The 26,691-nt window shown below is 41.8% G+C and overlaps 1 protein-coding gene across 1 annotated transcript in view; it reads right to left on the reverse strand.

Annotated features, from left to right (window-relative positions):
- The window catches only part of FAM135B (family with sequence similarity 135 member B), a 217,560-nt gene that overhangs the window by 117,448 nt on the left and 73,421 nt on the right, over positions 1–26,691 (reverse strand). Inside the window, exon 3 of the mRNA XM_049819516.1 lies at positions 6,085–6,164. Within this exon, the coding sequence (XP_049675473.1) occupies positions 6,085–6,164 (80 nt within the window). The remainder of the gene's footprint in view (positions 1–6,084; positions 6,165–26,691) is intronic.

Below are 26,691 nucleotides of genomic sequence, written 5' to 3' on the forward strand. Positions count from 1 at the left end.
GTCTGCAATGGAAAATCTCCCAGCCACAAATACATCTTTTCACCTTCTGTCCTTTGAGCCATTTATGAAAGGCCTTGACTGGAAAAGGATTGAGACATGCACACAGAAGTAGTGCATCAGTCAGAGATCTCTTTGGTTTACTCCTTTTCATCTTTTTTTCTATTTCTTTCTTCTTTTCTCTTGCAATATCATGGAATTAGGTCTGTTGAGATTGTGGATTAACAATTCCTAAAATGTCTGATCATCTCTTATGATCCTTCAGCTAATGAGGTTCTTTAAGACAACTCATCCCCAAAATAACTTCTCTCACAGTAAGGTCCCCTCTAGATATAATTTGTATTTGTCAGGTATGCTTTATTTTATATATAAAATACATATTTATTTTCAGATTAATTTAATAAACTTTGAAAACAAAACCATGTATTTGTAAAAGCATGAATCTCTCCCCCCTTTTCTCATGCTTCAAAAGCAGTAAGCTTATCTTCAGTTAACGGAGGTAGAAATTACCTTTCGAAAAGTTACTGAAACTAATGACTGCAATTTCATACTGTTCCACAAGTCATGGTGTTGCTTCTTCTTGCTCTAATGAGCAACTAACTGCAAATACTTGTTTTGACTGCATTAAGAAGCCATTTACAAGAAAAGGGGTTTTTTTAATAATCAAAGTAGAATTCCCTCACCAGGAACTTCTTTGAGATATCCAAATACTAATAAAGAGATTAGAATCACTAACTGTTTATTATAAATGGGCACAAACAGTTCATTAAGAAGCATATCAGAAACATAAATAACCCTTCAAATTAGGTCTTAGGTGCAAGGTAGTCACAGATCAACATTTAAATTATAGGAAAGGGCATTCAGTGTGGGTGATCATGAACTTGTATCGCACAATGCAGACAAAGGTTACAGTGATGTTCTTCATTTTCTGATACTCTCTCCTACTTTCCTTTTTGCATATCACAACTTAAATCATGCTATTTTTTTCCTGTCACCTAATGTCAGTTATTCCATTTTATCAGAAGGCATCAAACTGTGTATACATGAAACATCTCTACATCACCAAAGAGTTAATGTGTAATGGCAGTGACAGCTACTTTTTCTCAACGTGTCTGGAACAAATATTGCATCTTATCTCCCCTGCCTTATATGAAATAGATGAAGAAAGAACCACATTCCTTGGCTGTCTTTGGCTTTCTGCATGCTTAGACAATAATCTAATTTAACTGAATAAAATTAGGTGGAACACTGCTACCATCTAATAAATATTAGCCTAGCAGGTAATATTTTTTCTTAAATACTTTATATTACTTGCAATTAGATTTTCAGGCCAAGTTTTCAAAAATAACTGTCTATTTGAAAAGTGTTGAAAATTGGCAACGTAGTACTTCTGGATGGCACAAAGGAAATCTGGACACAAATCAAAGTCCTAAGTAATTTTTTTAGTTATATGCTATACAAAATAATCTTTTTCTTAATGTTCACCCACCAAAAATATTTCCTTGGCCAGTAAAGTAAACGGCTAGGCAAGCTGGTAGGCAAGCAGCTATCCATGGTTGCAGTGTATGACAATGAGGCATAGTGGGTATAAGAACAGAACTTATTAAAAACCTGACTACAACTTTCACTGATAAAGAATAATTCTCTCTCAAAACAATAATGCACCCAGGTGATGTGTAGACTACTGCAAAACGGTGCAGATGAAATTAAAATTTATACTTTTCCTGAGATTTGGCTTAACTGGTATCTTCAACAATGTAATTCACCCACATATTCTTCATAGGCAATAACGCTGCTAAGATTTACCCCATGCATACCATCTTCCTAAATAATCCTTACCTATACTGTTTTTCTGGCCTCCACGCTTTCAGGTAGAACAGGAAATCAAGATAAAACATCTAATCCTGTTTCTGACCAGTGTTATTTCTCCCAGTGTTTTGACCAATGATTTTGTGTGCTTATGGGTAAACTTTAAAATAGAAATGTTTTAAAGATATGTTTTTTAGGTAAGCTCCTGCAGTTTTTCATCTTGTATGTATATAGCCTGGAAATCACTGAATGCGCACTCCTAACTTCTATGTATCCTTGTCCCAGAATTTATACGGTAGCCTAAAAAATTATAGAATACAATTAGTGGATCATAAAACAACTCAGCCAAGGAGCTAATTATACAAATGTGCTACTGTGAGATGGCATATTCACTTTCCCCATTCCTTTAGCTGTTAGTTCTTGAGTCATGCAGATTCAGCCCACTGTGTGGTACAGGTGGACACCATCATATGGCAACTTTAACAAGCCATGCTGCTGAAGAGCACCAGAAGCAAAAGCCCCATAAATCCACTCAGAAAGGCATTCTTAGAGTTTAGCTTTAAGATACGTCTGCATTTGCTCAGCCCTGCAGAACTGATGCTGAGGCCAATGAAGTATGTGCTGTTATGAGCTGCACAAGAAAAAGCAGAGAGAGTAATTTGTTCTTTATAAGCCAGAAGCAGGCTGCATCAGTCATGATATCTGTTCAGAGACAGGAAGCTAAATTTCACAGGGGTTGAAAACCTGCATGAGAGCAACTAAAGACAGTGCACAATAAGCCTTGTTTCCTCTCTCCTTTTCATTGCTGAAAAAGTCACCAGCCACCAGTCTACTCTTGTCTCTAAGGAAACCGACCTTGCTAAAAATGCTTGGGAGTATGAATGAAATGTATGTATTTTTACGAATATATATATGTGCATATGTATATATGCTACATGGCATATTTATGTTCATACAGCCTGACTCAATACAAGCTAATGTGCAGCCTTGATGACCTAAGTGACCAAACCACAGGAGCTACTGGGCTCCAGCACAGCTCCTCTTTGCTTCAACTGGGGCATATAGCCCATTCTCTTCCCACAATGTAGACGGGATGCGGCCAGCATGTGGACCGTGTAGTAGGTCATCAAGGCTTCCTGTACAACCTGTCAGCCCTGTGCCATTGATGGAGTCCTTGCTTTTCAGATTTGGCTGGCAACCACCAAAGGAATGTCCAATAGAGGCTTAAGCTTCCCCTCTGCTGAATTCTTGAAAACTACTTATTTTTTGGCTTCTGTTGCTGAAAACATCTAGTGGGAAGCAAACAATCAATGCTGTGAGTTCCCATGGTTTGATTGTAAATCCTGCGAAATTTAATAAAACTAAAAGGCCACATGCACTGGAAGATAAATACTACCTCTAATTTATCTTATATATTTACATATTTTATATACTTTATTACTGCATATAGTCACAGATTTTACTTTTAAATTTACATAATTGTTTTCAAAATATATTCTCAGTTCTCATAGATCCTATGAACCTGATAAGGAAAAGATTAAAAATATTTCCTTTAAATCAAACTCATGTATCATCCCACCTATTTTGCATTCATTCTTGGTGAGGTAGGATTTTATTCACTATTTTATAACAACCTTGTTTTGTTGTAATACTATTTTAATAGGAGTGTCTTATTGAAACATGCACAGCAATTTAATTAGCCCAATCCCAGCTATCCTCACATTGAGAGACATCAGAGGCATGAGAACAAAAAGAACATTATGGCCTGTTTGCCTTTAAGTTCAGTCCCATTAAACGATGCTCTCTTGCAGACCTAGGAAATCAATTAGGAAGTACTTGCAAAGATAGCCAATGAAAAACTGTTTAAAGCCTTAACAGCTTAAATACCCCCTGTCTTGATGTTAGCCCTATAAAGCTATTAGACTCCAGTCTGGATTGCATTAGCACTATGGAAGCCAGCTGCTAATCCTGTAACCGCACTGCCTGCCTCGTCTCTCTCCTGGCCATGCTTTTACACGAATTGTTTCTAGTACAGGTGAAAGAAGATGGGACACTGAGGATGTATCATGCAGAAGAAAATACCAATCTGAATAAAAAGTAAATATAGAAAATAGTTCAGTTTCTTCCTTAAATAATATAGCCATTGCTGGTTCAATGCAGAATAGGAGTAGTTTGGGGTTTTTGTTGTTTGTTGTTGAGGGGGTTTTGCCCTTAGAAAGCAAAATTCTAGCGATCTTCATACTAAGAGTATTTCATTAGTTCAAGATTAATTATGCCAGAAACTACTGTAAATTGAGGGCATTTTCAGAGAGCAAAGGAAGTCCAGGGGATTCTGGATATGCCAAGGGCAAATTACACTGGAACATGATGAAAAATAATTTTATTTCTTCCTTGGAGATTTTTCATACTAAGAGGTTTTCCAAACCTTTATTTATTTATTTCCCAAATAAATTCCTTTAGTCAGACTTTGAGTTTCAGAATTGTTTTTCAGGTGATTTCTTCATATTTTTGTATAAATATTTTCATTTTATACAAATATAATTTGTATAATAATTTTGAATTTTAATGTATCATACTTAATTGAACCAGACTTCCAAACTGAAAAATACTGTTTTACTTAGGGAAAAGAAACCTTTTAATCCACAAAAGAATAACTGGAATATTTTCAAATATAAAAAGTAAAAAAGCCAGAATGCGATATCGAAGCTCAGAAACTCAATAATCCTGCAGTCACATTTTTTTATTCCTCTCTGCATGACATTATGTCAAAAGGACTCTATAAGTTATTCTCTAAAAGCTATTGTTAACACAACAGCTTTTGTGTATTGGGTTTGCATGACAAGGTTTTGGTAGCGGGGGGGCTACAGGGGTGGCTAGAATGTGCTAGAAGGTTCCCCTAAATCTGACAGAGCCAATGCCAGCCAGCTCCAAGATGGACAGGCCGCTGGCCAAGGCCAAGACCATCAGCCACAGTGGTAGCATCTCTGGGAGAACAGATTTAAGAACGGGGAAGAAAAAACTGCTGTGGAACAGCAGCTGGAGAGAAAAGTGAGAACATGTGAGAGAAACAGCCCTACAGACCCCCAGGTCAGGTCAGTGCAGAAGGAGGGGAGGAGATGCTCCAGGCGCCGGAGCAGAGATTCCCCTGCAGCCCCTGGGGAAGCCCCTGGTGAGGCAGGCTGTCCCCCTGCAGCCCACGGAGGGCCACGGGGGAGCAGATCTCCACCTGCAGCACATGGAGGACGCCACGCCAGAGCAGGGGGATGCCTGGAGGAGGCTGTGACCCCGTGGGAAGCCCACGCTGGAGCAGGCTCCTTGCAGGACCTGTGGCCCCGTGGAGAGAGAAGCCCACGCTGGAGCAGGTTTTCTGGCAGGACCTGTGACCCTGTGGGTGACCCACGCTGGAGCAGGCTGGGACTGAAGGACTGCAGCCCCATGGAAAGGACGCACTCTGGAGCAGCTCTTGAAGAACTGTAGCCGGTGGGAATGATTCACATTGGAGAAGTTCATGGAGGACTGTCTCCCGTGGCAGGGACTTCATGCTGCAGCAGGGGAAGAGAGTGAGGAGTCCTGCCCCTGAAGAGGATGGAGCAGGAGACACAACATGTGATGAACTAACTGCAACCCCCATTCCCCATCCCACTGCCGTGCTCGGGGAGAGGAGGTAGAGAAGTCAGGAGTGAAGTTGGGTCAGTGAAGAAGGGATAGGTGGGGGAAAGGTGTTTTAAGATTTGGTTTTATTTTTTATTATCCTACTCTGATTTGATTGGTAATAAACTAAAATAATTTCCCCAAGCTGAGTGTGTTTTGCCCGTGAAGGCAGTTGCTGAGTGATCTCCCTGTCCTTATCTTGACCCACGAGCCTTTCATTATATTTTCTTTCCCCTGTCCAGCTGAAGAGGGGGAGTGATAAAGCAGCTTGATGGGCACCTGGTGTCCAGCCAGGGTCAACCCACTACACACTGAAACAATTCTAATCCAGAAATCGCCTCTAGTACACCAACTCTTTCCATTGTCAGCAAGGAAAGCCACATATAAGAAAGACTGCTTGCAGATAAGATGGTGAGAATTTCCTCTCCTTTTCTGACAGACACAAGCACCAAAACTCAAATTCAACTCAGCCCAAACCCATACCACAACAGAGAGCTGAACAGCCATAGATCATTAGGGAAATTCAGGTTTGGATTCAAATCCAGGCTCACGCATTTCCCGCACACATTCTCAACCTCCATGCTGCCTCACCTCCAGTCATGTCACATCCCTCTGGGACATGCTTACCTGTCTGTCCTGCAATCGTAGCGAACAGCCTGTGGGGAATCCTGGATGGGATCTTCAGTCCCACTCTTATCTGGTAATAACTGGGGAGAAAGAATTAAAAATGACATAATGTTAGATAGGTCACCCCTTGATCCAGCCTAAAATTCTGTAAGAACACATCCTGGGCATCCACACTCAAATAGAAGTGCTCAAGAGAACAGGCATGCTCAGAAGCACTGTCTTTTCTTCTGCTTTTTAGTTTTAACTAAAGTGGGTTTATACTGATTTTAATCAGGCCCCTCCTATTTTACAGCAGGCAGAGTGAACACAATGTCTTGACGTGTGACAAATGAGGAAAGATTGTGAAGAGCTTTTGGCTTCTTTTAGGAAAAAGAGACATAGAGAAATATCTATGCTAAAAGGCAGTGAGATCAGACAAGGAGTGACAAAAATTTAATACAAAACAGAAATAGGAAACTTTTATGGGAAGACAACAAATGTGCTAATCTCACATCTAGGAAAATTAAATTTATACATAGTGATTATCATTCTGCTGCTCCATGTTGAGGCTACCGTATCATGAAAATGTTAGCGTCAATCATATCTAAACCAGCTGTATTCTAGTTATTTGCTATCCCGTAGGTGATCACTATGTTAGATGAAGGAAGACAGAAAAAAAAAAACATCAGCAATTTCACTGGCTTAAGTTACACACGGTGCAGGTTACTTTAGAAAGTTTGCAAATATGAGCTCAGTCTAAACAGAGAAAAAAAACCCCTCATCCCAGTCTTCCCTCATCACCACTTTCATGAATGAGGAATATAAATCAGTGTACGGTACCGTACCTAATCCACTATGTTGTAGCTCAGGATACCTCCACCTGTTTGCAGATCTCCCACTGACCTGCTGTAACACCCCCTTTCTCTGTGTTTTCCCTCGTACCCTTTGTTTGGTCTATTTGTTTACAAATTCCTCACATCTCACAAGTGCTTGCAGATATTTTCAGCCTGATTTTTGTCTAAGACCCTAAATATAGAAATAAGGGTTAAATTATAACTGTAAAGGTCTACCCAGTCCCTAAAGACATTATGACACTTAGCAGAATTATTTCCTCAGAAGAATATAACCATATCTGGAAATGAGCAGTTAAAACACCTAGTTTTCTGTGAACTGCTGTATAAACAACAGCAAATACAGGTCACACTTACCAATAAAATCTTTGCTAGGGGTGTAATGCTAGATAAACCAGATCTGTCTAAGCTTGACTGTGAGAAAAAAAAAAAAAAACACCAAACACTTCAGAGGCAATTGTGTCATGGTCCTTCACAGCTGAAAGCTCACATTACCCTCCCTGTTCCAACTCGCAGATCCTTGCCAACTTGGATATGGTTCCAGCACAACCTTTGAGAATTTTAGGTATCTGTTTTAGGCAAGAAATTGGGCATGAAAATTCTCCACTTACATCTGAGTTTTCAGAAAAGAAAATAAAAGCAGCTCAGATTCCACACAGTATCTAGTTAAAAATAACAGCAACCAAATCTAAATTGCCTGATCTTTCTCTCCCTTATGCTGTCCTTGTGCTATGGTAGGGGTTTTTAATTAACGCTATTGCTCCCGATTTCTTCCATAGCAAGTGCAAGAATTATGCCTTAAGTCACTTTGTATTTTCATTAAAATTACATGCAATACAATTTTTTAAGTGACAAAAATACCCTATTTGGACTACTTATAGAGTCTAATCTTTTGCAAATAACAGCAATGTGGTATTAAAGGAGGATTGCCACAGTAGAGTAATGGGATACTCCTCAGTATGCAGATATTAATGTTTTGCTATGTGTCCATTCCACTAGAGTTATTTCTAAGAATAGCATCATATAACTATTTGGCTACCTCTTTTAGATTTGTGCTGCTTAAGATTGTGGTGGGTTATCTTTGGCTACGGGCCAAATTCCCACCCAGATGCTCTCTCACTCCCCCTCATCAACAGGACAGCAGGAGAAAGTAGGATGAAAAATAAGATAAGATAAAGACAGGGACATCACTAACCAGTTACTGTTACAGACAAAACAGATTGAACTGAGGGAAAATTAATTTAATTTATTCACAATTGGGTGGTAAGAAATAAAACCAAATATTAAAACAACACCTCACCCCACCCCAGGCTCAGCTTCACTTTCTGACTCCTCTCCTCCCAAACAGCTCAGGGCAATGGGGATGGGAGTTACGGTCAGACCATAGAAGCCTCTCTCTGCTGCTCCATCCTGCTCACACATTTGCTGGTCCACTGTGGACCCTTCCACAGGCTGCAGTTCCTTCAGAAAATATCCAACTGGCTACCTACTGCCACGCTATGGTGACATCTGCCTTCCCTCATCATGTGTCTCATGTTCAGAAGCATCTCAAGCAGCCCTAAATACTTTCATTAGAAAACTGTTTTCCATTGCCTTGGCTGGTGCTCCAGATTAAGTCACCTGAAGCTGAGGAGACTATACGTAGGTGCCTGAGGTGCCAGTTTCAGCGGCCATGTAGTCAAAATTCTCAGTAGACTTAGGGACATTCAGCTTCTAAGAGAGGATGCTGGGCAGACCTTGGCTTCACTCATCATCAGGACTAGAACTGCTGACTACTATATAGCCTTGGATATCAAAAACATGTGAAGATATGTCAGTACTGGTGACTTCATAACAAGCTTATTTTTACCCTTCATTATTTCCTTTGCAAAATCGGCAAGGTATAACAACATAAAAGAGCTAGGTCTTCATCATATTTTAGCCTTTCCCTGTTCATCCCCTTAATTTTGGCAAATTAATCTGAATGTCAGAGATACTCTAGAAGTCATAACTAGACATCTTCCCACATACCCACCAAGTCCAACTGCTGAAAAAAAACCCTGCATAGAAAAGTCATAGAAACCTAAGGAACTCTCAGATTAAGGTTAAACTCTAAGATTAAATGTCCAGATGTAAAGCAAAGCTGGAGACTAGCAAGATCTGCAATATTAAGGAATGCAGCCAAAAATGCCACTCATTTTATAGGTGAGCAAACATGTTCTCATTCTTAATAAAAAGTATGATACTAATCAGTTACTAAGAAAAGATTTATTGCAGATTGATTGGCACGTGATGCTAAAAGGTCTGGCCTTGGTAATGCAATGGCATAAAGCAATTCCGTTATAAACCATCATGGAACTAGATACATTCTTCCTAAAGAAAGACTTTAGGGAATGGTCCCATGCCCAGAAGACACAAGAGGTTTCTGAAGATCCTGGTGTTTCCAGATCTGTGCAATTGTGCATATTTATGCATTTCAGTGGTCAGTTAGATTCATTGGTCAATGCCAGAGAAGGAAAGCAATGTAGAGGACTGTGAGAGACTGAAAGAGTTAATGTCTCAAACATTGTGGCGGGGCAAGTTCTGCATAACAATGAACCGCAGGACAGCAGGATACAGAGGACCTGCTGGAGGATGCACAATTCCTGTTCTGATACGCTGAGCAGGGCAGCTCACCATAGATGGCCAAAGATCGAACAACAGTCATACCTGCAGGGAGGGAGAAGTTACTCCTTAAATGACCCCCAAGCCCACTTGGGAAATGACCCATTTCCCAAAGGTTCTGAAAGAACAAAATGCAGGTGACACCTAATTAGCCTAATGAGTTTGAGTGCCCACCTGAAGGAAATGCAAGGACATTATAAAAGGACATGAATTGAAGCCCCACATGTACACACCCTCCAGAACTGAACCTCTAGACTGGCAGGACCAATGCTAGACCCAGGACTGGTGAAATCTTCCTCTTCTCTCTCTCTCTCTCTTCGTAATCCCTACACCTCATCCCTTTAAGACATAAAACTGTTGACCAAGTCTGGGACTAGGAGTGGATCTAGCTGCCCCCAGGCTCCTGTCTGAGAAGAAGTCTAGAAATCAAGGGGGTCCACTCTGGACCTTGTGACACAATGGGAGACCTCTCCTTATTTTCTTCCCTGAAGCAATCCCCAAATAAGCAAGGCTTGTCGTATATGTTTGGTGACATATGGTTAGCACATGTTATACGGTTTACTGATGTAGTTTCATGCAAATTCTTGTTGTGAGCGAATAAAAGTTGAGGTTTGTGTGTTAAAGGATCCCTGGTGTCATTTCACCTTAATCCTGACCTGAGAGTCGGTGAACCTGAGTCGTCATCCTGAGAAATTGGGACGTGACAGAGGACCTGAGATCGAAGTCCCCCAACACCCCACTGACATTCATGAAAATTAACACACAGGGCAGTGAAAGTGTTAAAGGCTCAAACCCAAAGATTAAATTAAAAATTAAATAGAAATAGAAATGTTCCCAATTTATCAGTTTTTTCCTTTTAAAATGGAATAGTTTTCCTGAAAATCTTTGAGAACAAGTCATTTTTCAATGAAAGTTTCAGGCAAAGTGTTAACAACAGCTCCAAAGGAGGTTATAAATATCACAAGCAGAATATGAGCAAAGAACAGCTTCACCTCGGGTGGCCAGAAAAAGCTAAAGACATCTCATTTGAGTTTCACCAGACCTCTTGTTGTCCAGTTAAAATAAACAACCTCCATAAAGGAAACTGAATAAAACCCATTACCTGGGTTTTTTTTTTCTGTTTTTAAGCCACATATCTATATTTAAATCATAAGACAGGCAAATACTATCTATTCCTTCTCAGAGTTTCCTCTGAGTCTTTGCAGGCAGGGAGGAAGTGCCAAACAGGGACTTTCTGCCTAAGCAAAAACATAAAAATGAAGGTTCCTGCTCCCACACTGTGAAGATGGATGCTACTTCATAATAGTTTGTGCATTGTGAGGAGGGTTTTCCTGATCAAAATACAGGCCACTGCAAGATGCAGTCTGATACATTTTCTCCAGCAGCAAACACAGATAAATATCTCCACCTCCCCACCCCACTGTCCTACACAGCTCTTGGTTATGCCAGTACAAGTAATAATGAGACCAATATGTAAAACAGAACCATGTTAATGTGAGCACAAATAACAAGTAAAACACTCTTTTTGTCAGTACCTCTACAAAAATCCACACTGTTGTATGACTGAATACTGTGCTCAGTCTCTGCTAACAGGGCGGTAGATGAAAAATGGTTTTGACATACTAAGACCACTCATTCTGTTACAGTGAGCTACCGTCTGAACTAGAAACGGCATAAATCATGCTGAGAAGCAACAGGTACAGCTGACCATACGGTGTTTCTGGTTTTCTTCAGAATGAAGAAAACCATCTCCAGCTGGCTCTAATAGTCGCATCAGGAAGTGGCCTCATAGGCTGGCCAACCTACCAGCCTCTTCCAGTCCACCCAAGCAAAAGAGGGATCAGTTTAGTGGCCTGAGCTCTCCTAGAGTCTACATGACCTGTTCTCAGCTGAGTGGAACATTCGCTGTGTGGACACTGCAGCAGCAGAGCCTTGAGGGTTGGTTGCTATCTGGGTGGAGGCAATTGCACAGACATAGCTTCTCTCTCTTTGTGCAAGTAGCTGCTGCTTCCACTTAAGGCTTGGGAAAAAATCCTACAGACAAGGGCTTTATTTCTACCCAGCTGAGTGAACCTCTCTAAAATGATAAGAGCCATGAACAGAAAAACTACAAAGAATAGGAACAGGACCTGGAGGTCAAAATCTATACCTAAACCTGGAAAATCAGGCTGAGGTAAACACTGCAAAAGCCACCAAAATAGTTACAGGAGGTCCTCCACCACATATGTGCAGGAAAGGACTGCCTGATAGTGAAATGGGGCTGACAGTAATGATAAATCATACTGCCTCCAAAAACAACAACAAGCTATTTTGTCCTCCTGCTTTTTTTTTTTTTTTTTTTTTTTTTTTTTTTAATGAAGAGCACAGATAGGAAGACTAAAGGGAGGGAGTGCAAAGCTTTGAAATAGATCACAGCCAAGGTGCCAAAACAAAGAAGTCAGCATGCTTAATGAAGATGAAGCTGGAGAACCTTGGCTGAAGTGTCACGTGAACTGGACACTTGGTAATACAGGTTTACAACAAATGCAAGGAATCCATAATGGTACAGAAGGGCTAGTGATGAGCAGAAGCTAAACAGTAATTTTGCAAAGGGACTTGTCATGACCCGGGCTGGACAGACCAGGGAGTCGTGTTTAATTCAGAATTCCCTTGGGCTAAATTAAGGTGAAACGACACTAAACGATCAGTTAAAGATTTTACTCATGACAGGAGCAAACTGAACTTGGAAGGTGTAACAGCAGGTGACGGGGTCTCTCACAACAGGAATTGGCATGAGACTACCTCAGTAAATGGTGTAACCCATGGTAAGCATATACATCAATTCAGGGAAAGAGGAGATCCCTCCCGTTGGGTCAAGAGGTTCAGAGCAGACCCCCTTGCTTTCTAGACTCCTTCTCAGAGAAGGGCCCACGGGCAGCTGGATCCACTCTTAGTCCCAGACTTGGTCAATGGTTTTGTGTCTTAAAGGGATGAGGTTTAGGAATTATGGAAAAGCAACAAGACAGAAAGAGAAAAAGAGAAAGATATCACCAGTCCTGGGTCCAGCGTGGGTCCAGTCAGCCGAGGGGTCCAGTTCCAGAGGGGGGGTGCACCTGGGGCTTCAGTTCGTGTCCTGTTATCATCCTTGCCCCTCCTTCGGGTGGGTGATCAAACTCATTAGGCTAATTAGGTGTCACAATCAGTTTGTGAGCCTTTGGGCCTGGGGGGTCATTTGGGGAGTAACTTCCCTTTCCCTGCAGATGTGATTTTTGGCCACGCATGGTGAGCTGCCCCGCTCAGCATTATCAGACCAGGGAGCTGTGCACCCTCCCTCATGCTGTCCCCCTCCTGTTGCTGATGGGTGCTGATCCGCTTCTTTTCATCTGTGGTTCCTTGTTATGAAGAGTTCGTCTTTAAGCAGAACTTGCCCCACCACAGTTTTTGAGACATTAACTCTTCCAGTGTCTCACAGGGCTGAATTGGACATCACTACGGGTCCCTGAGAGTGGCCCCAGAAATACAAAAGGCTTTACAGTAGATGTTGAAGGAAAGAATAATTAGGCAATAAATGAGAAATTGCAGTACAATTCCCGGTTTTCTACAGTTAGGTTAGGTCTGGCTCATTAGAGTTAGGCTAGGTAGTACCTCTCTTTGAGTAAACATCTGGTTGTGGGTTGATTTTTTTTTTTCAAGACAAAAGCAGTACAGAAAAGATTTAGACTTCAGTAAAGTAGGGAGACCACAGAAAATCTCCAGCTAATGTGGAAGAGACGCTGTGTAAGGGAAGATCAGGAAATAGCAAGCTGATTTTAAGAAAAGAACTAAAGGAACTTGGCACACTTAACTCATCAAAACACAGAGCAATCAGATCCCCTCTCCATCTATAAATACATTGGGAGGAAAAACATCAGGAAGGAAGAAGAAGAGTGAGGTACAAGAAAGTACAACATTGGCACAAGAACAACCACATATAAACTGTCCATGAATAAATGCAATTTAGACATATGAAGTTGTAGCTGGCAAAGGATTAAGACTGTGAAACAACCTTGTAACAGAAACAGGAATGAAAAAGCCAATTTGCTTTTAGGGGAAGCTCAGTAAATTTCCAGATGATTTATAGGACATGGATCCTTCTTTGCAGGACCAATGTTACTTACGCAGACAGTGCGTACCACTCCAAGTCCCTCCTCTCTTGTGAGACAGACTGCATGGGGCACCCTAGTAGCAATAAATTTGCCATCACCACCTTCACTGGCCAGTTGTGAATTGCTCATCTTTACAATTAAATAGATAATTTGAATACTCACTTTGTTTTCCTGTGCCCGGACACATATTAATCCCTGATGACCTGTACTGACTCACCTAGCATGCTGATGTTAAAGCCTCCCTCAGGAGCCTGACTCCAGAAACAGATGTGTTGGGTGGCACTGCCTCCCCTTGCCTCCCCCTTCAAGAGGCAAAGCTACTGACACCTTTCAGTCTTTTGGCACTGTGGTGGTCAGACCTCCTCTCAGGAGCACCTAAACCACTCTCAGATGTTAAGTGCTCACTTAATGATCAGGCGGGGTGCAGAGGGTTGGGGTTTTTTTGCTGTCTTTGTTAATTATTACATTGCACTCAAATGCACAGGAGAAATAATTAATTTTAGGAGAATAAAATGTTTTAGCTTCAGATAATTCATTGTGCCTTCTCTAGTGATCTAACCATACCACAGGGCAGTACCTAACCCCAAAAGATTTACATCAAAACCAACAGAGACAAGTCAAGGGAGGAGGCTGGTACCAGCCCTGTTACTGACACTTTGGACTCCATCCTTCCCTTGCTTCCTCCTCTCAGATCAGTGCCAGAGCATCTCAGCTCTCATCTAGTCCTACAAGTTGCTGCCTACTTGTCTTCCCCTGACATTGACTGGTAATGGCATTGTAAAGCTCAAGTTAAGAAGGGATAAGTAGTTTGAGAGAAGCAATTTGTTGGATAATAGTGATCCATCATGCTACCAAACCAGATCACTCCCACCAAGACAGACCAGACTTCTCCTCCCCGATCATTTCTGCATCATGAAAATCAAAAAGATTGGCTCAGTAACACTGTTGTAGGAGCCAGACAAGTTCAAAACTGCATAGCTTCCACCTGCTTTGAATTATACCTGAACAGCTCCAAGGCTTTCATCTCAAGTTAGGCTATATTTTAATAAACAACCCTTAAGCTCATACACACTGCAAACAAACTAGCTGTATGCTGAGCCTGATCAGTCAGCCTGGAGTTTCTGTTGCTCCACAGACCACTGTTGGAGTTGCCCTCCGGCAGCCCCTGTCAGCAAAACTTCTCTGTTGAACTACTGCTGCCAGTGAACTGAGACAGCATGCTGTTCTGGAAGTCAGTGAGGAAAAGCTTTACAGGCAAGGAAAAAGACAGATTTCTTCATGAAAACAGCATGAGAAGAGACCTCAAATCTCTGTGCAAGACGTAACTTCATTGGCCATAAGAAAGGGTTTTCAGCTGGAAAAAAAAATGACATTCCCTCTCTGGAAACATTAACAGACCTTTCTGTCCTGCACTGATGATCCCCAGAAGAGGATTCCCAAGTATGTTACCGTCTGAGAGCTGCCTGCTACATATTCCAGAAGTTTATGCAGGACAGAGGAAACATCTATCATCATCCAGGCTGATTCCCAGAAAAACACAGTAATCAATATTCAGTCAAACACACTATCATTTCCTATACAGGCACTGCGGGCTGAAACTTAAAAAAAAAAAAAACACGAAAAAAAAAAAAAAAACCAAAAAAACCCCTCCCATCCAGTTAGCTTCATGCTGAAAAAGTGAAAAGTGAAAAGCAATACCTGTCTTGAAGGTGTAGGGAGAAAGCCTGGGTAAAAGAGGCAACCAGACCACTATTTCTCCTTTCACTTCAGTGAAAAAAAATCAGAGGCATAGCCATAAAAAATTCTGTGACTTTGCATCAAACAACAGAGGATTTTCCTTGTTTGTGGTGATATTGCCTTAGGTTACATATCTAACAGAGTCAATAATATTTCACAGGTCTATAAAGTGCATGAGTCAAACAGCAGTGCACTGTATGTATCCATCCCCTGACCCTTTACTGGCTGTTTTGTATATAACTATTTTGGTGCGTTCTTTGGCTATTCAAAGAGGAGAACATGGGAAAACGTGATAATTTTACACCTCAGATTGAAGACAGACAGATAAATTAGCCTATGGAGCATATCAGAAAAATGATCACATTACTGTGTAAGCAAGTACAGTGTGCAATACCCATGTGCATGAGGAAGCCCTACAATAAAACCACAGATGTTTCAGACACACTGTCTGATCCCTTTCTGCTAAAGAACAGCCAGTGTCAATGGTTCACAACATTTGCACCCAAGCAGTCTGTCCGCAAATTTTCCCTTCCTGAGCACCCACCAAATTGTAACAGCACAGTGCTCATAGCGGCTATAGATGGTGCTGACTGGGAAAACACTTATCAGTACAGAACAATGCTTATAAAACACATATTAATCACTGATACAGTTAATTTATAAGCTTTTATGATGTATTGTGTGCCCCTGCCCAGGCGCCGGCAGTGTGGCTGCAGGGCGGCCTGTGTGAGGGGAGGCCGGGGCTGCCCCGTGCCGGACACAGCCGGTTCCAGCCGGTCCCAGCCGGCTCCAACGGCCCCACCGCAGGACACAGCCGAGCCCCTCAGCCAAGATGGGGGAAAACAGGTTCCAGAAAGGGCCGAAGGCGGCACAGGCAGAGGAGGAGGAGGAGGAGGAGGAGGGCGGGAGGCGGTGCAGGCCGGCAGCAGGGATCCCCTGCAGCCCTGGAGAGACCCCGCTGGAGCAGAGACCCACCCTGCAGCCCGGGGAGGGCCCCACAGGGGCCGCAGCAGGGGGATATTTCCTGCAGGAGCTGCGGCCGTGGAGAGCCCGGGCGGGAGCAGGTTGTCCCTGAAGGACTGCAGCCCGGGGAAGGGCCCGCGCTGGAGCAGGGAGACGTGTGAGGAGGGAGGAGAGGCCGAGAGGGGCTGGGGGGGACCCACCGCAACCCCCGGCCCCAGCCCCTGTGCCACTTGGCAGGGGCAAGGAGGTAGAGGAGCTGGGAACAAAGGAATAAGGTTGAGAATGGGAAAAAGGCAGGGAAAGGAGTCAGGAGTGAAAGAGTATGGCTGGCTCTGCCTTGAAAAAAGGAGTTGGTGGGGGGAAAGTGGTTTAGGTTTTGTTTCCTAGCATCCTACTCCATTTTTAAATATCAGTAAATTAATTTTCTCTAAATCAAGTCTATTTTGCCTCTGGTAATAACTGGTAAATGATCTCCCCATCTTAATCTTAACACAAGAGTTCTTTGTCTTATTTTCTCCCCCTGTCCTGCTGAGGCAGGGGAGTGAGAGAGAGGTTGGTTGGGATCTAGCAGCTGGCCCAGGTCAACCCACAACACCCAGGTCCACCTTCATGTGTGCATTCTCTGACTGAAGCTGAGTGATGCTGGAAGTCCTATGGTTTTCCTGCATCTCTAACTGCAAGTTCAGCTGTGATATCTCCTAATTTTTACTGATCAAATTATCTTTATATTGTTCTATTTGGTCTAATAAGGCTGCAATCTCTTTCTTTTGTCACAAGTGCTTCCTGTTCTGCCTCTAACTGTTCCTTTAGCACTTGATCAGGACTGCCTTCTGTAGGTATGCCATGCCTTGTATCATCCAATTTAAACTGTAGAGCAGACATCTGAATCAGGTTATTGTACTGGCGCTGTTGTAATCTTTCTTCATTTTTTTAAAATTGTTTCCACTTTCTTAATTTTTTGTAGTTGTTTTTCCAACTAGCTTACAGTCTTCAAGACTTCAGTACCTCTGTACCTCTGTTCTCAGTTCTTGTATGGGTGCCACCAGTTTCTCTATTTCTTTGTCACAAGCTGTAAATTCTTGATAGTTTTGCTCCTTTCCTAATAAAAACTTATTGTATTCATCCATCTTCTGCTTTATTTCTGCTTGCAAAAATTCTACCTTGTATTCTCTAAGCATTCCAGAAGTCTGTGATGTTACTTTAAGTTTTAACTGTTCTTCAAGCTCCTTAATTTCTTGCATTCCATTAATTTTCCTTTCTATAGCTTACTTATGCATGAATTGCCACTGGTTTTCAAGCTGTTTTTCAAGGACTGGAATTTGCTTGTTTAGATATACAGGCTCCAATTATTACTTAGCCAGGTCCTGATTACTATGCAGTTGGTCTTCATGCTCTACATCCTATTTTTTTCATTTGAAAGGGCAAGCTCGAGTGGTCCTTTCCTGCCAGACACTGAAGCTCTAATTTGTCCTTTGCTAAAAATTCCATTTCTGGTCCTAGAAAGTATTCATAACTAGAGCCAAGGGGTTGCATTATTTCTTTTACATTTTTGGTGACATATCACTTTCTTTTTATTGTCTTAGGGAGTTGTACACGATATGTGAACCATCAAAAAACTAACGCTCTGTACAAAAACTGTACAGCTTTTCTCCATGCCTTAATGATGAAACACTGAAAAGTGTCCACATTTCATAGCTAGTGTTTGTTTCTGATTCTGTACTGAGATCTTTAGTCTTTTAGAATAGGAAATGTTGCTTTTTTTTTATTTCATTATTTGTTACATGTATGACACAGTCATGTCTTAATCTGTATTTTCATCTCATAGGAGGTACCCTCATAAATAAGGCTGTCTCTCTAAATTAAGAACCTCATTTTGAGAAGAGCTGAACCATTGCAACCCCATTCTCTTTAACAGGAGAAAATAGAGTTGTAATGAGTTCTAGGATTCAGACTCCAGAAGAGAACAGGATGAAATTCCTCTCTCAAACCCACCTGAGACATCTTAGGAAATGGCTGTCAGAGTTCAAGGTGTGTCTGGACAACGCTCTTAGTCATATGGATTAGTTTTAGGTAGTTCTGCAAGGAACAGGGAGTTGGACTCAATGGTCCTTATGGGTTCCTTCCAACTTGAGGTATACTATGATTCTGTGAATTGAATGCAAAAAATATACTCTCCTTAAAAATACCCAACAAGAACAAATAAAGCTTAATTTCAGCAGAATCCACTGAAACACTGTCTTTGAACTTCTGAGATAAATTTCTGTTTTCTGACAAGTACCTTAGGAATTCAGCTGGACCCAGATAGAAATGCTGAATTCTCAGAATTTATGATGCGTGGCTGTTTTGAATTCCTCTTTGCTCTGGTACTGATCTGCCATCGCTGGGCTCAGTTTTATGCAGCTTTACATTCCCCTTGGGAAGTGCATTGTGTGCTATTGCCAGATGCTTCAACCTTGTATCTGCTGATGCACCTGAGCAGAGCGGAGACCTGATGGGTTGGGTCAGTGATGTGAAGAAGGGACAGTAACACTAAATTGCTATGGGGAAAAGAGGCAGCAGTGGGTGTGGATTCCTTTTGGGCTCCTGTAAATGTCCGGCCTTGGTGGGAGGCACTGTCAAATTGCAGTATGGTAACACGTATCCTCTCCTTCCCTTGTTCTGCCAGCCAGCTAGCAATGACTGAAACTGAGTCCTGTGATGGTAGATCAGTACCAGAGCAATGGTTGGCTGGGATCATGGACGAGGAGACTGTACTGAAGTTGCGAGAGATACAGCCATAGCCATGGGACAAATCAAGTCTTTTGCTGAGACCATGCAACTTGACCTATCTGCATTACTTTCTTCCATCATAGGAAGTGTGCAACTTGTATGAGACTTCCAAATATTTGAGCTGACCAATTCAGTGACAGCAGAGTTTAGGGATCTGCTGGATGGACTAAGTGTCACAACTTGTCCCAGGATCATGATTTACTGTGTCAGATCACGCTGCATCTTCACTTTCCTTATGTCCCCAAACTTCCTTCTTTTGGAAGCTAGTTCAGAGTCAATGGCTAGAAGATACTCAGGTTTTGTGTTCATTTGGGATTGGACAACTACCAGGCTGTGAATGAATTGAAAATCTCTCCTCGGTGTGCTGGGGTACGCATACCTATTATGTCCCCATTCAGTTTGCATCTCTGTTTCAAGGTAACTTTGGCTTTCTATATTCTGGGAAATTCTGAGATATGAAAAAATCTGTACAATTTTCAAAGCAGTGGCCTCCAAGAAGCCATTTCCTGGCTAACAGTTTTATTTTTTTTGTCTCCTGTTTCCAGGACTGAGATACAAATCTTAAAAAAAATTAGTGTAAATAACCAGATCATCAAACCTGTTTATCCATTTCAGTATACAAGCATTACAGAAACACTTTAGAAGTCTCATGAGACACCATATTTGTCTTATTCTAGTAAAAAAGATATAATATAAAAGCTTAAAACAAGAAAGAAAAACAATGACCTTCAGGAATACTCAGCTCATTTTATATCTATAAAATGATTGCTACAGAGTGCTTCTTGTTTCACCTGGGTCAGTTAAGGGTTACGTATCTCTCTCAGATTATCACAGTGCAAGGTTCTCCAGGTGCTTCAGTTAGAAGAGCACAAAATTTCTTGATCTCTAGCTGTTCATATAATGTAAGAGCAAAGTGAAAAAGGTTACTACTTGACTGTGAGACTAAATTAAGCTATGGTTTCAAGGTTTCTTATTGCCTTTGAGACAAGGATATAAGTACTCATATCCTTATTGGGGTCCTAATTTTTTTGCCCTTTCCGTCTCTCTTTTCCAACAATAAAGCACGTTACTTTCATTTTACTCTGCTGTTCACCATTCTACTGCCCACCGTCCTCACCCCTACTTGACTATGCTCTCTGAAAGGGAATTAAAGGGCAAATTGCTTTAAGAGTATGGATATGGGACCAATTGAAAGGCAGCATTGCTATCTTGATGAGTGTAAAACGGCAAGAGCCCCTGAGGTGAGCATAAAAGGAGATGTAAAGAGTGGTGGTTGGTATAATTGTCAGAGAGCTGCAGGGATGCAAGGGCTGGAGCTTTTATGGCCTGTAGGACTGCAAGTTTCTGCAGAGAAGAGATGTTCTGATGAAGTCTACATGAAGCTAGTATAAAAATGATCAAGGCTGTGACTTACCTGGATTCGAATGAAAGCGTTGCCTCAAAAGCATCAAGTGCCAAGTGTAGGCTCTGATTCAGTAATGCACTGAAATGTGGGAGCTCTCCTGTTAACAGTAGTGCTCGTTTGCCAAAAGTTGTTTATATCTTTTCTACGTTGTACCCAGAGCACTCAGCTCTTGAGAGCTTCCAGCCCTAAATCCTGGACTGTAGACATATCTATGTTTGATTCTGGGACATGCTGAGCACTTTAAGAAGATGCTGAGAACCCCTGCATACCGTTTGCTTGGGTGAGAATGAATCATACCAAGTACCTCTCAGGTCTGCAGAACTGCACAGCATTTGTTGTTAAAACAGGATTTTCTGTCAGAGTAAAAAATAAAAAGGAGGGCTGCCATACATTTAGAATTTAATTATTTCCTCTTATTGAATGAACAACTCCCTTTGTCATGCTTCCTTGTGTCTGCATGCTACCATCTCCTTGTAGGTGAGAAGTTTGCTTTCATTAGACCCACTATGCCTTCTAGCTAGAGACAAGGGCTACTTACTCTACTGCAAGGAGGGTATGGATTGCCTTCCTATTACACTATTAATTTTAGATCTACCTTCATCAAAAGGTAAAGATCTTGAGAATAAAACTGGGGTGAGAATTGTAGAAACTTGATGTGATAAATGGCTGTGGAGTCTGGATTGGAGTGCTGCAGTTGTTTTTGACTAACTTGCTGTCGTGCCCTGGCAGAGCAGCAGTGGGTATCGTGGAGGAAGCTGCCAGACAGACCTGTCACCTTGTTCAATGTTTGTGTAAGACTGAGCTTTGAGGCCTGAGGAAAGCCTTCCTCTTGCCACCTCCAATGACTTCCAAAGTGAGGGTAAGGTTCCCTGGGCTGTTAGAGGTGTTTCTCCTACTGCCAAAAAGGTGAGAAGGAAATGCTGGTGGTGGGAATGGTGATGGCTGCTGTGAACAACCACCTACCAGCTACTGGTAGCTCCTGTGCCACACTCTCTCACTCTTCTTTTCTGGGGCTCTTCCATACACTGCCGGGAGCCTGTGGTAAAACTAAGCCAGAAAGGCTTCTTGAAATAGCATTTAAGTGAGAAAATGTCTGTATTGGTGTTTGTAAATGTGTGCAGGTTCTCAGGAAACATCACACAAGTGAAATGTTTTGCAATAAACTTGCAATTTAGGTTCAAAGTTTACATTTGAGTTGTATGGGTTTTTGAGCACTTCAGAATGCAACAGAATAAGAATGATTTTCTATTTTTTAATTTAATAGTATGTTTAAAATAATTAAGAAGAGCTTTATTATAATCCACCTTGTATTCTTTTCTGAGTCAGTTTACTTCCAGCTCCTGTAACAATGCGTTTAGAGATCAAAATGTCCCTGTTTGTATGTGATACTTCATGGCGTAGTAAAAAACTCTTTGGTAGCAAAATGAAATATTCTGCCCTCGTATGTAAAGAAAAATATTTTTGTAATTGCAAACGTTGTGCATCTGTGGTGGGTTAACCTTGGTTAAGGGCCAAACTCCCACCCAGCTGTTCACTCACTCCTCCTTGTCAACAGGACAGGGGGATAAAATAGGATGAAAAAGCTCATAGGTTGAGATTAGGACAGAAAGATCACTTACCAGTTACCGTCATGGGCAAAACAGATTCAATTTGGGGAAAACTCATTTAATTTATTGTCAATTAAAATACATCTCAGTAGTAAGAAAAAAAGACAATCATTAAAACAATACCTGCTCCCTGCCCTTTTCCTAGGCCTTTGGCTTGACCCTGAGGGAAAGGAGGAGCAATAAAGAAGGATGTCTCCCTTCCCATCCACTTTCCCCATTCCCACCTTCGCCCCTTCCCTCCTGATTCATGTCCCCCGCGAGGCGTGGCGCAGGGGCTGGGGACAGGGGTTGCGGGTGTGACCAGATCAGTGCACACAAAGGAAATCATCCTTCTCCTCCTCCCTTTCTCCTTATTTTCCTCATTTTTACTTTCTGCATCAGGTTTTCTTTCCTACTCTTTCTCAGGAAATGGGTCATCTCTATTTCTACCCACTCACTCCACAAAAATAAAACTAATTGCTAAATGTGGGATCTTACCCAAATTTACCTATTTTTCTCACTGAACTCTCAGCAGCACTGAAGGGACTTTTCCCTCTCTTCCAAGAAGGATGAATACCCTCTTCTAAAAGTACACTTGGTGCTGACATAGATCTGATGGCTCTAGGGATGGAAATCCCAATTTCTGCAGAATGGATTCAGCACTAATAACTGCATCGCAACCTCTCTTCACAATGTTTTTGTCAATATGAGTCCTCCGTCCTTTACAGAAAATCTGTACAGGGAGGTGAAAAGAGTTTTCATTCCTAACTGCATCATGAATCTGTACCCTCTGCTAAAGCTCTGACCTAATTTTTGAGCTAATCCTAAAAATATTAATATTAATCATGTAAGAAATTACAAAAACTTGTGTTTCAGAGATTTTCTGCCAGGAGAAATTTTTCACAGAACACAAAATAGAACCAGAGAGCAGTTCTGAATAACAGAGCAGTAGAGACAACTGATGTGTCCACCTAAGCTGCCACCAAACCCTGGAAGTGCCAAGAGTTTGTAGCCACTTAGCCTTACACCAGTAAAGTCTCCAAGTTGGTTGCTAATCTGCTCTTGGTATGAGGAGGACTTATTTCTGAAATAGCTAGAAGTGAAACCCACACTTCTCTTCCATCAGGATCCACAAATCAAATACTTTTCATAGAGTCAAAGAATCATAGAATAGCCTAGGATGGAAGGGACATCAAAAGATCACCCAGCTCAGCCTTTCATGGATGAAATTATCTAGCAGCCTGTCCAATCACATCTTGAAACCCTCCAGCAATGGGGACTCTACCATGTCCCTGTGGAAGTTGTTCCAGTGAAAGATTGTTCTCACTGTAAAAATTTTCTTTCTTATACAGGGAAGAAACCTTTTCTGGTGTAAATTGTACCCATTGCCTGTTGTTTTCTCCATGTGGCTCCTTGTGAAGAGAGAGCCTCTGTCCTCTTTGTAGCAGCCCTTTAAGTACTGTGATGAGGTCTCCCCTGAGCCTGCTCTTCTCCAGGGAGAGAAGACCTAACTCCTTCAGTTGTTCCTCATAGGTCAGGTTCTCCAGCCCTGCTTTGATCACCTTCATGGCCCTCCTTTGGACCCTCTCCAGTCTGACCATGTCTTTCTTGAATTGTGGGGACCAGAACTGGACACAGTACTCCAGCTGTGGCCTGACAAGTGCTGAGCAGGGTGGGTGGGTCACATCTCTATCTCTGCTAGTAATGTCGCATGGATGCATCCCAAGATCCACTTTGCCTTTGCTGCTGCAGTGGCACACTGCTGACTCCCGTTTAGCTGGTTGTCCACCAGCACCCCCAGGTGCCTTTCAGCAAGACTGTTCCCCAGCCACACAGGTCCTAGCCTGTACTGGGCTCTTTGGTTAGGTCATCCCAAGTGCAGAACGTTGCACTTGTCTTTGTTAAACATCATACAGTTGTTGCTTGCCCGCTGTTCCAGCCTGTCCAGGTCTCTCTGTAAGATGGCTCTCCCTTCTGATGTGTCCACTTCCCCTCCCAGCTTGGTGTAATTAGCAAACTTGGTGAGGGTGCTGTCAATCTGATAATTTATGGAGAAGTTGAATAAGTGTGGGGCCCAGTATGAATCCCTGGGGGACCCCACCTGTGACAGGATGCCAGACTGAGTAAAAAACATCAATCACCACCCTCTGAGTGCTGCCTGTTATCCAATTTCCTACCCACCTTGCAGACCACCCGTCCAGTCTCTATCTTGCCAGTTTGTCTAGGCGGAGGCTGTGGGAAACATTGTTGAACACTTTGCTGAAGTTCAGTATCACATCTGCTCAGTCAAGGTCTGTGCAGACTCCTTCCAAGAGGAGAGAGTGCTGCTATACTTTTCTGCAGTTTTTCTGTAACCTAAGTCAAACCATAGCAAGGTCCAGTTCCCTTCCATGTCTGAGATCATCTGCATCTTTTCTCTTTTCTGTGCTTATCCATATGGTATTGTTTTCATTCCTGCTGAGGCTGTTCCTGTTTTCATCGAATAAAAATATCAATTGGATCTCAAATCAGCATTGTATATTAGGCAGTAGCAGAAGCAAGAATAAAAACTGAGGACTCCTCTGACATAAATGAATTCACTGTGATGGAGCTACACATTCTTATTTCTCTAACCCTTTAACCTGTTTCAGAATACGGTGACTCACCTATCTTGTTCTGTCCATTCACTATGTATCAGATTTGTAAATTCCACTCTGGAAAGTGAAGCACCTAAACATTCGGTCTGATAACACCATCAGAATCAAGCTGCTCTGGACCTGGATCTTCATGCCAGCATTTAAGATACTAATGACAGATATGTGAAATCTTTTATCAAACATATGAGTTCCTGCAAAGGGAGCCAGGACTCCTCAAACCCCTATCATAGGCAAGTCTAAAAAGAATCTCAGACGGTGCCTGAATCTGTAAACTTGGTGTTTCATTCTAGTGGAATAAATGTTAATTTCAACCAGATAATAATTCTGGCAGCAGCCTAATCTTAAGAGTATGGATAGACATTGATGAAGTAATCCTAATCTGTTTATTCTTTCTCTCTCCAACCCAATCAATTGGCCACCTACCTTAGAGAATTGAAGCCTCACTGGCTCCCTTTAACTGTTTCCCTACCATCATTAATCTTTGCCAGGACTTTCAGCATATTGTGTACCTTGCCGGTACAGAGCTAGGAGAGAATGTTGTAAAATATAGGATGCCATCCGATACCAGGCTAATCTTTGGATTGGACCATCCTAAAAGAACAGTGTCTATCGGCAGGTAACAAAAAGGCTTGACCATCAACTAAGTTCTGCAAAGTCGAGAAGCAGTGCAATAGGTCAAGAATAACCCAGCATTGCTTTCAAGGAGAGAAGCATTAGAAGCTGACAACGGGGGAAAAATGTTAATGACTTCTTACTGGCAAGAAGATATAATAGAAAGGTAAAATTTCAGCCATCAGCTGAAAGACCATGGAAGTAATCTAGGTGCTACAAAAGTTTGAGTGAGATAACAGAATTTCTCTCATTGTTCATCAAAAATTATGACAACGTTAACACAGGAAAGCAGAGTTAGCATGTAGGACATAAAACTTTTGATATGATGATGCATATAGGGCTGTCGACAACAAACCTTGCAAGAGGAAACTATTTTAACACTGAAATACAATATTCTCTTGTGAAATACAGGGAACAAAGACAGATGTCCAAAAGGCATGAATGCTACATCCTTTGAGAGATCTCACCAACTCAACAAATAGACTTATATGGGTTTAGATAGGTGCCATTCTCATCAGTTAGAACATGTAACACAGTACAATTGGGCACTGTCCCAGTGGGTCCTCACGGGGAAACACTGAGTTCTACATCACAGAACACAGTGGAGGTAGAAAACACTTCAGAAAAAAGTTCTTTTCCCCACCCCCTCAGAAAAAAAAGCTCAAATGGTAATTACAAGAATAGTACAATACAACTTTAAGATGAGAATTCAAGTATTCCCAGAGCCAAAAGAGGCTGGATATTATTCAAATCAGTGCCATAAGGACAGATTATCTTATTGACTATAGAATTTGTGAAAAGTCATGGAAGTTAAAAGAGACAGCACTGCTACAAGAACTCAATTAAACCATGGAGCAGTGATTTCCAGAAACTTACATCATTTGCATGTTATCTGAAATAGTATACAATATATTTCGAATCACAGACTACTAGTACTCTTGTTTGTTTTCCATCTTACTGGGATGCGACATCATCACAGACAGGGCAAGTGAAGGAAGACAACACCAACGTTCAACTTTTTTCAATAGCTCTTTTCTACTTGGAAAAAAGTTCTTAAAGCAAAATATTGGATCCAAAGTGCTACCACATCAATGAAAGACAGCTTTTTCTTGTTATCAGAAGGCACAGTACCATTGGTGAGATCTGCTAGAAGATCACACATATCCATACCCTTTTGCAAACACCAAGTCACAAACTAATGGGAAAGCTGGTTGCCTGTTGTGACTTACAATGCAATTTTAATTCAATTTTGAGCTGTACTGTGTATCAGAGACCAAGGATTTTCAGAGAAACCCTGTGTAG

Source organism: Accipiter gentilis, chromosome 2 (assembly GCF_929443795.1).
Source record: "Accipiter gentilis chromosome 2, bAccGen1.1, whole genome shotgun sequence".
Taxonomy (NCBI): Eukaryota; Metazoa; Chordata; class Aves; order Accipitriformes; family Accipitridae; genus Astur; species Astur gentilis.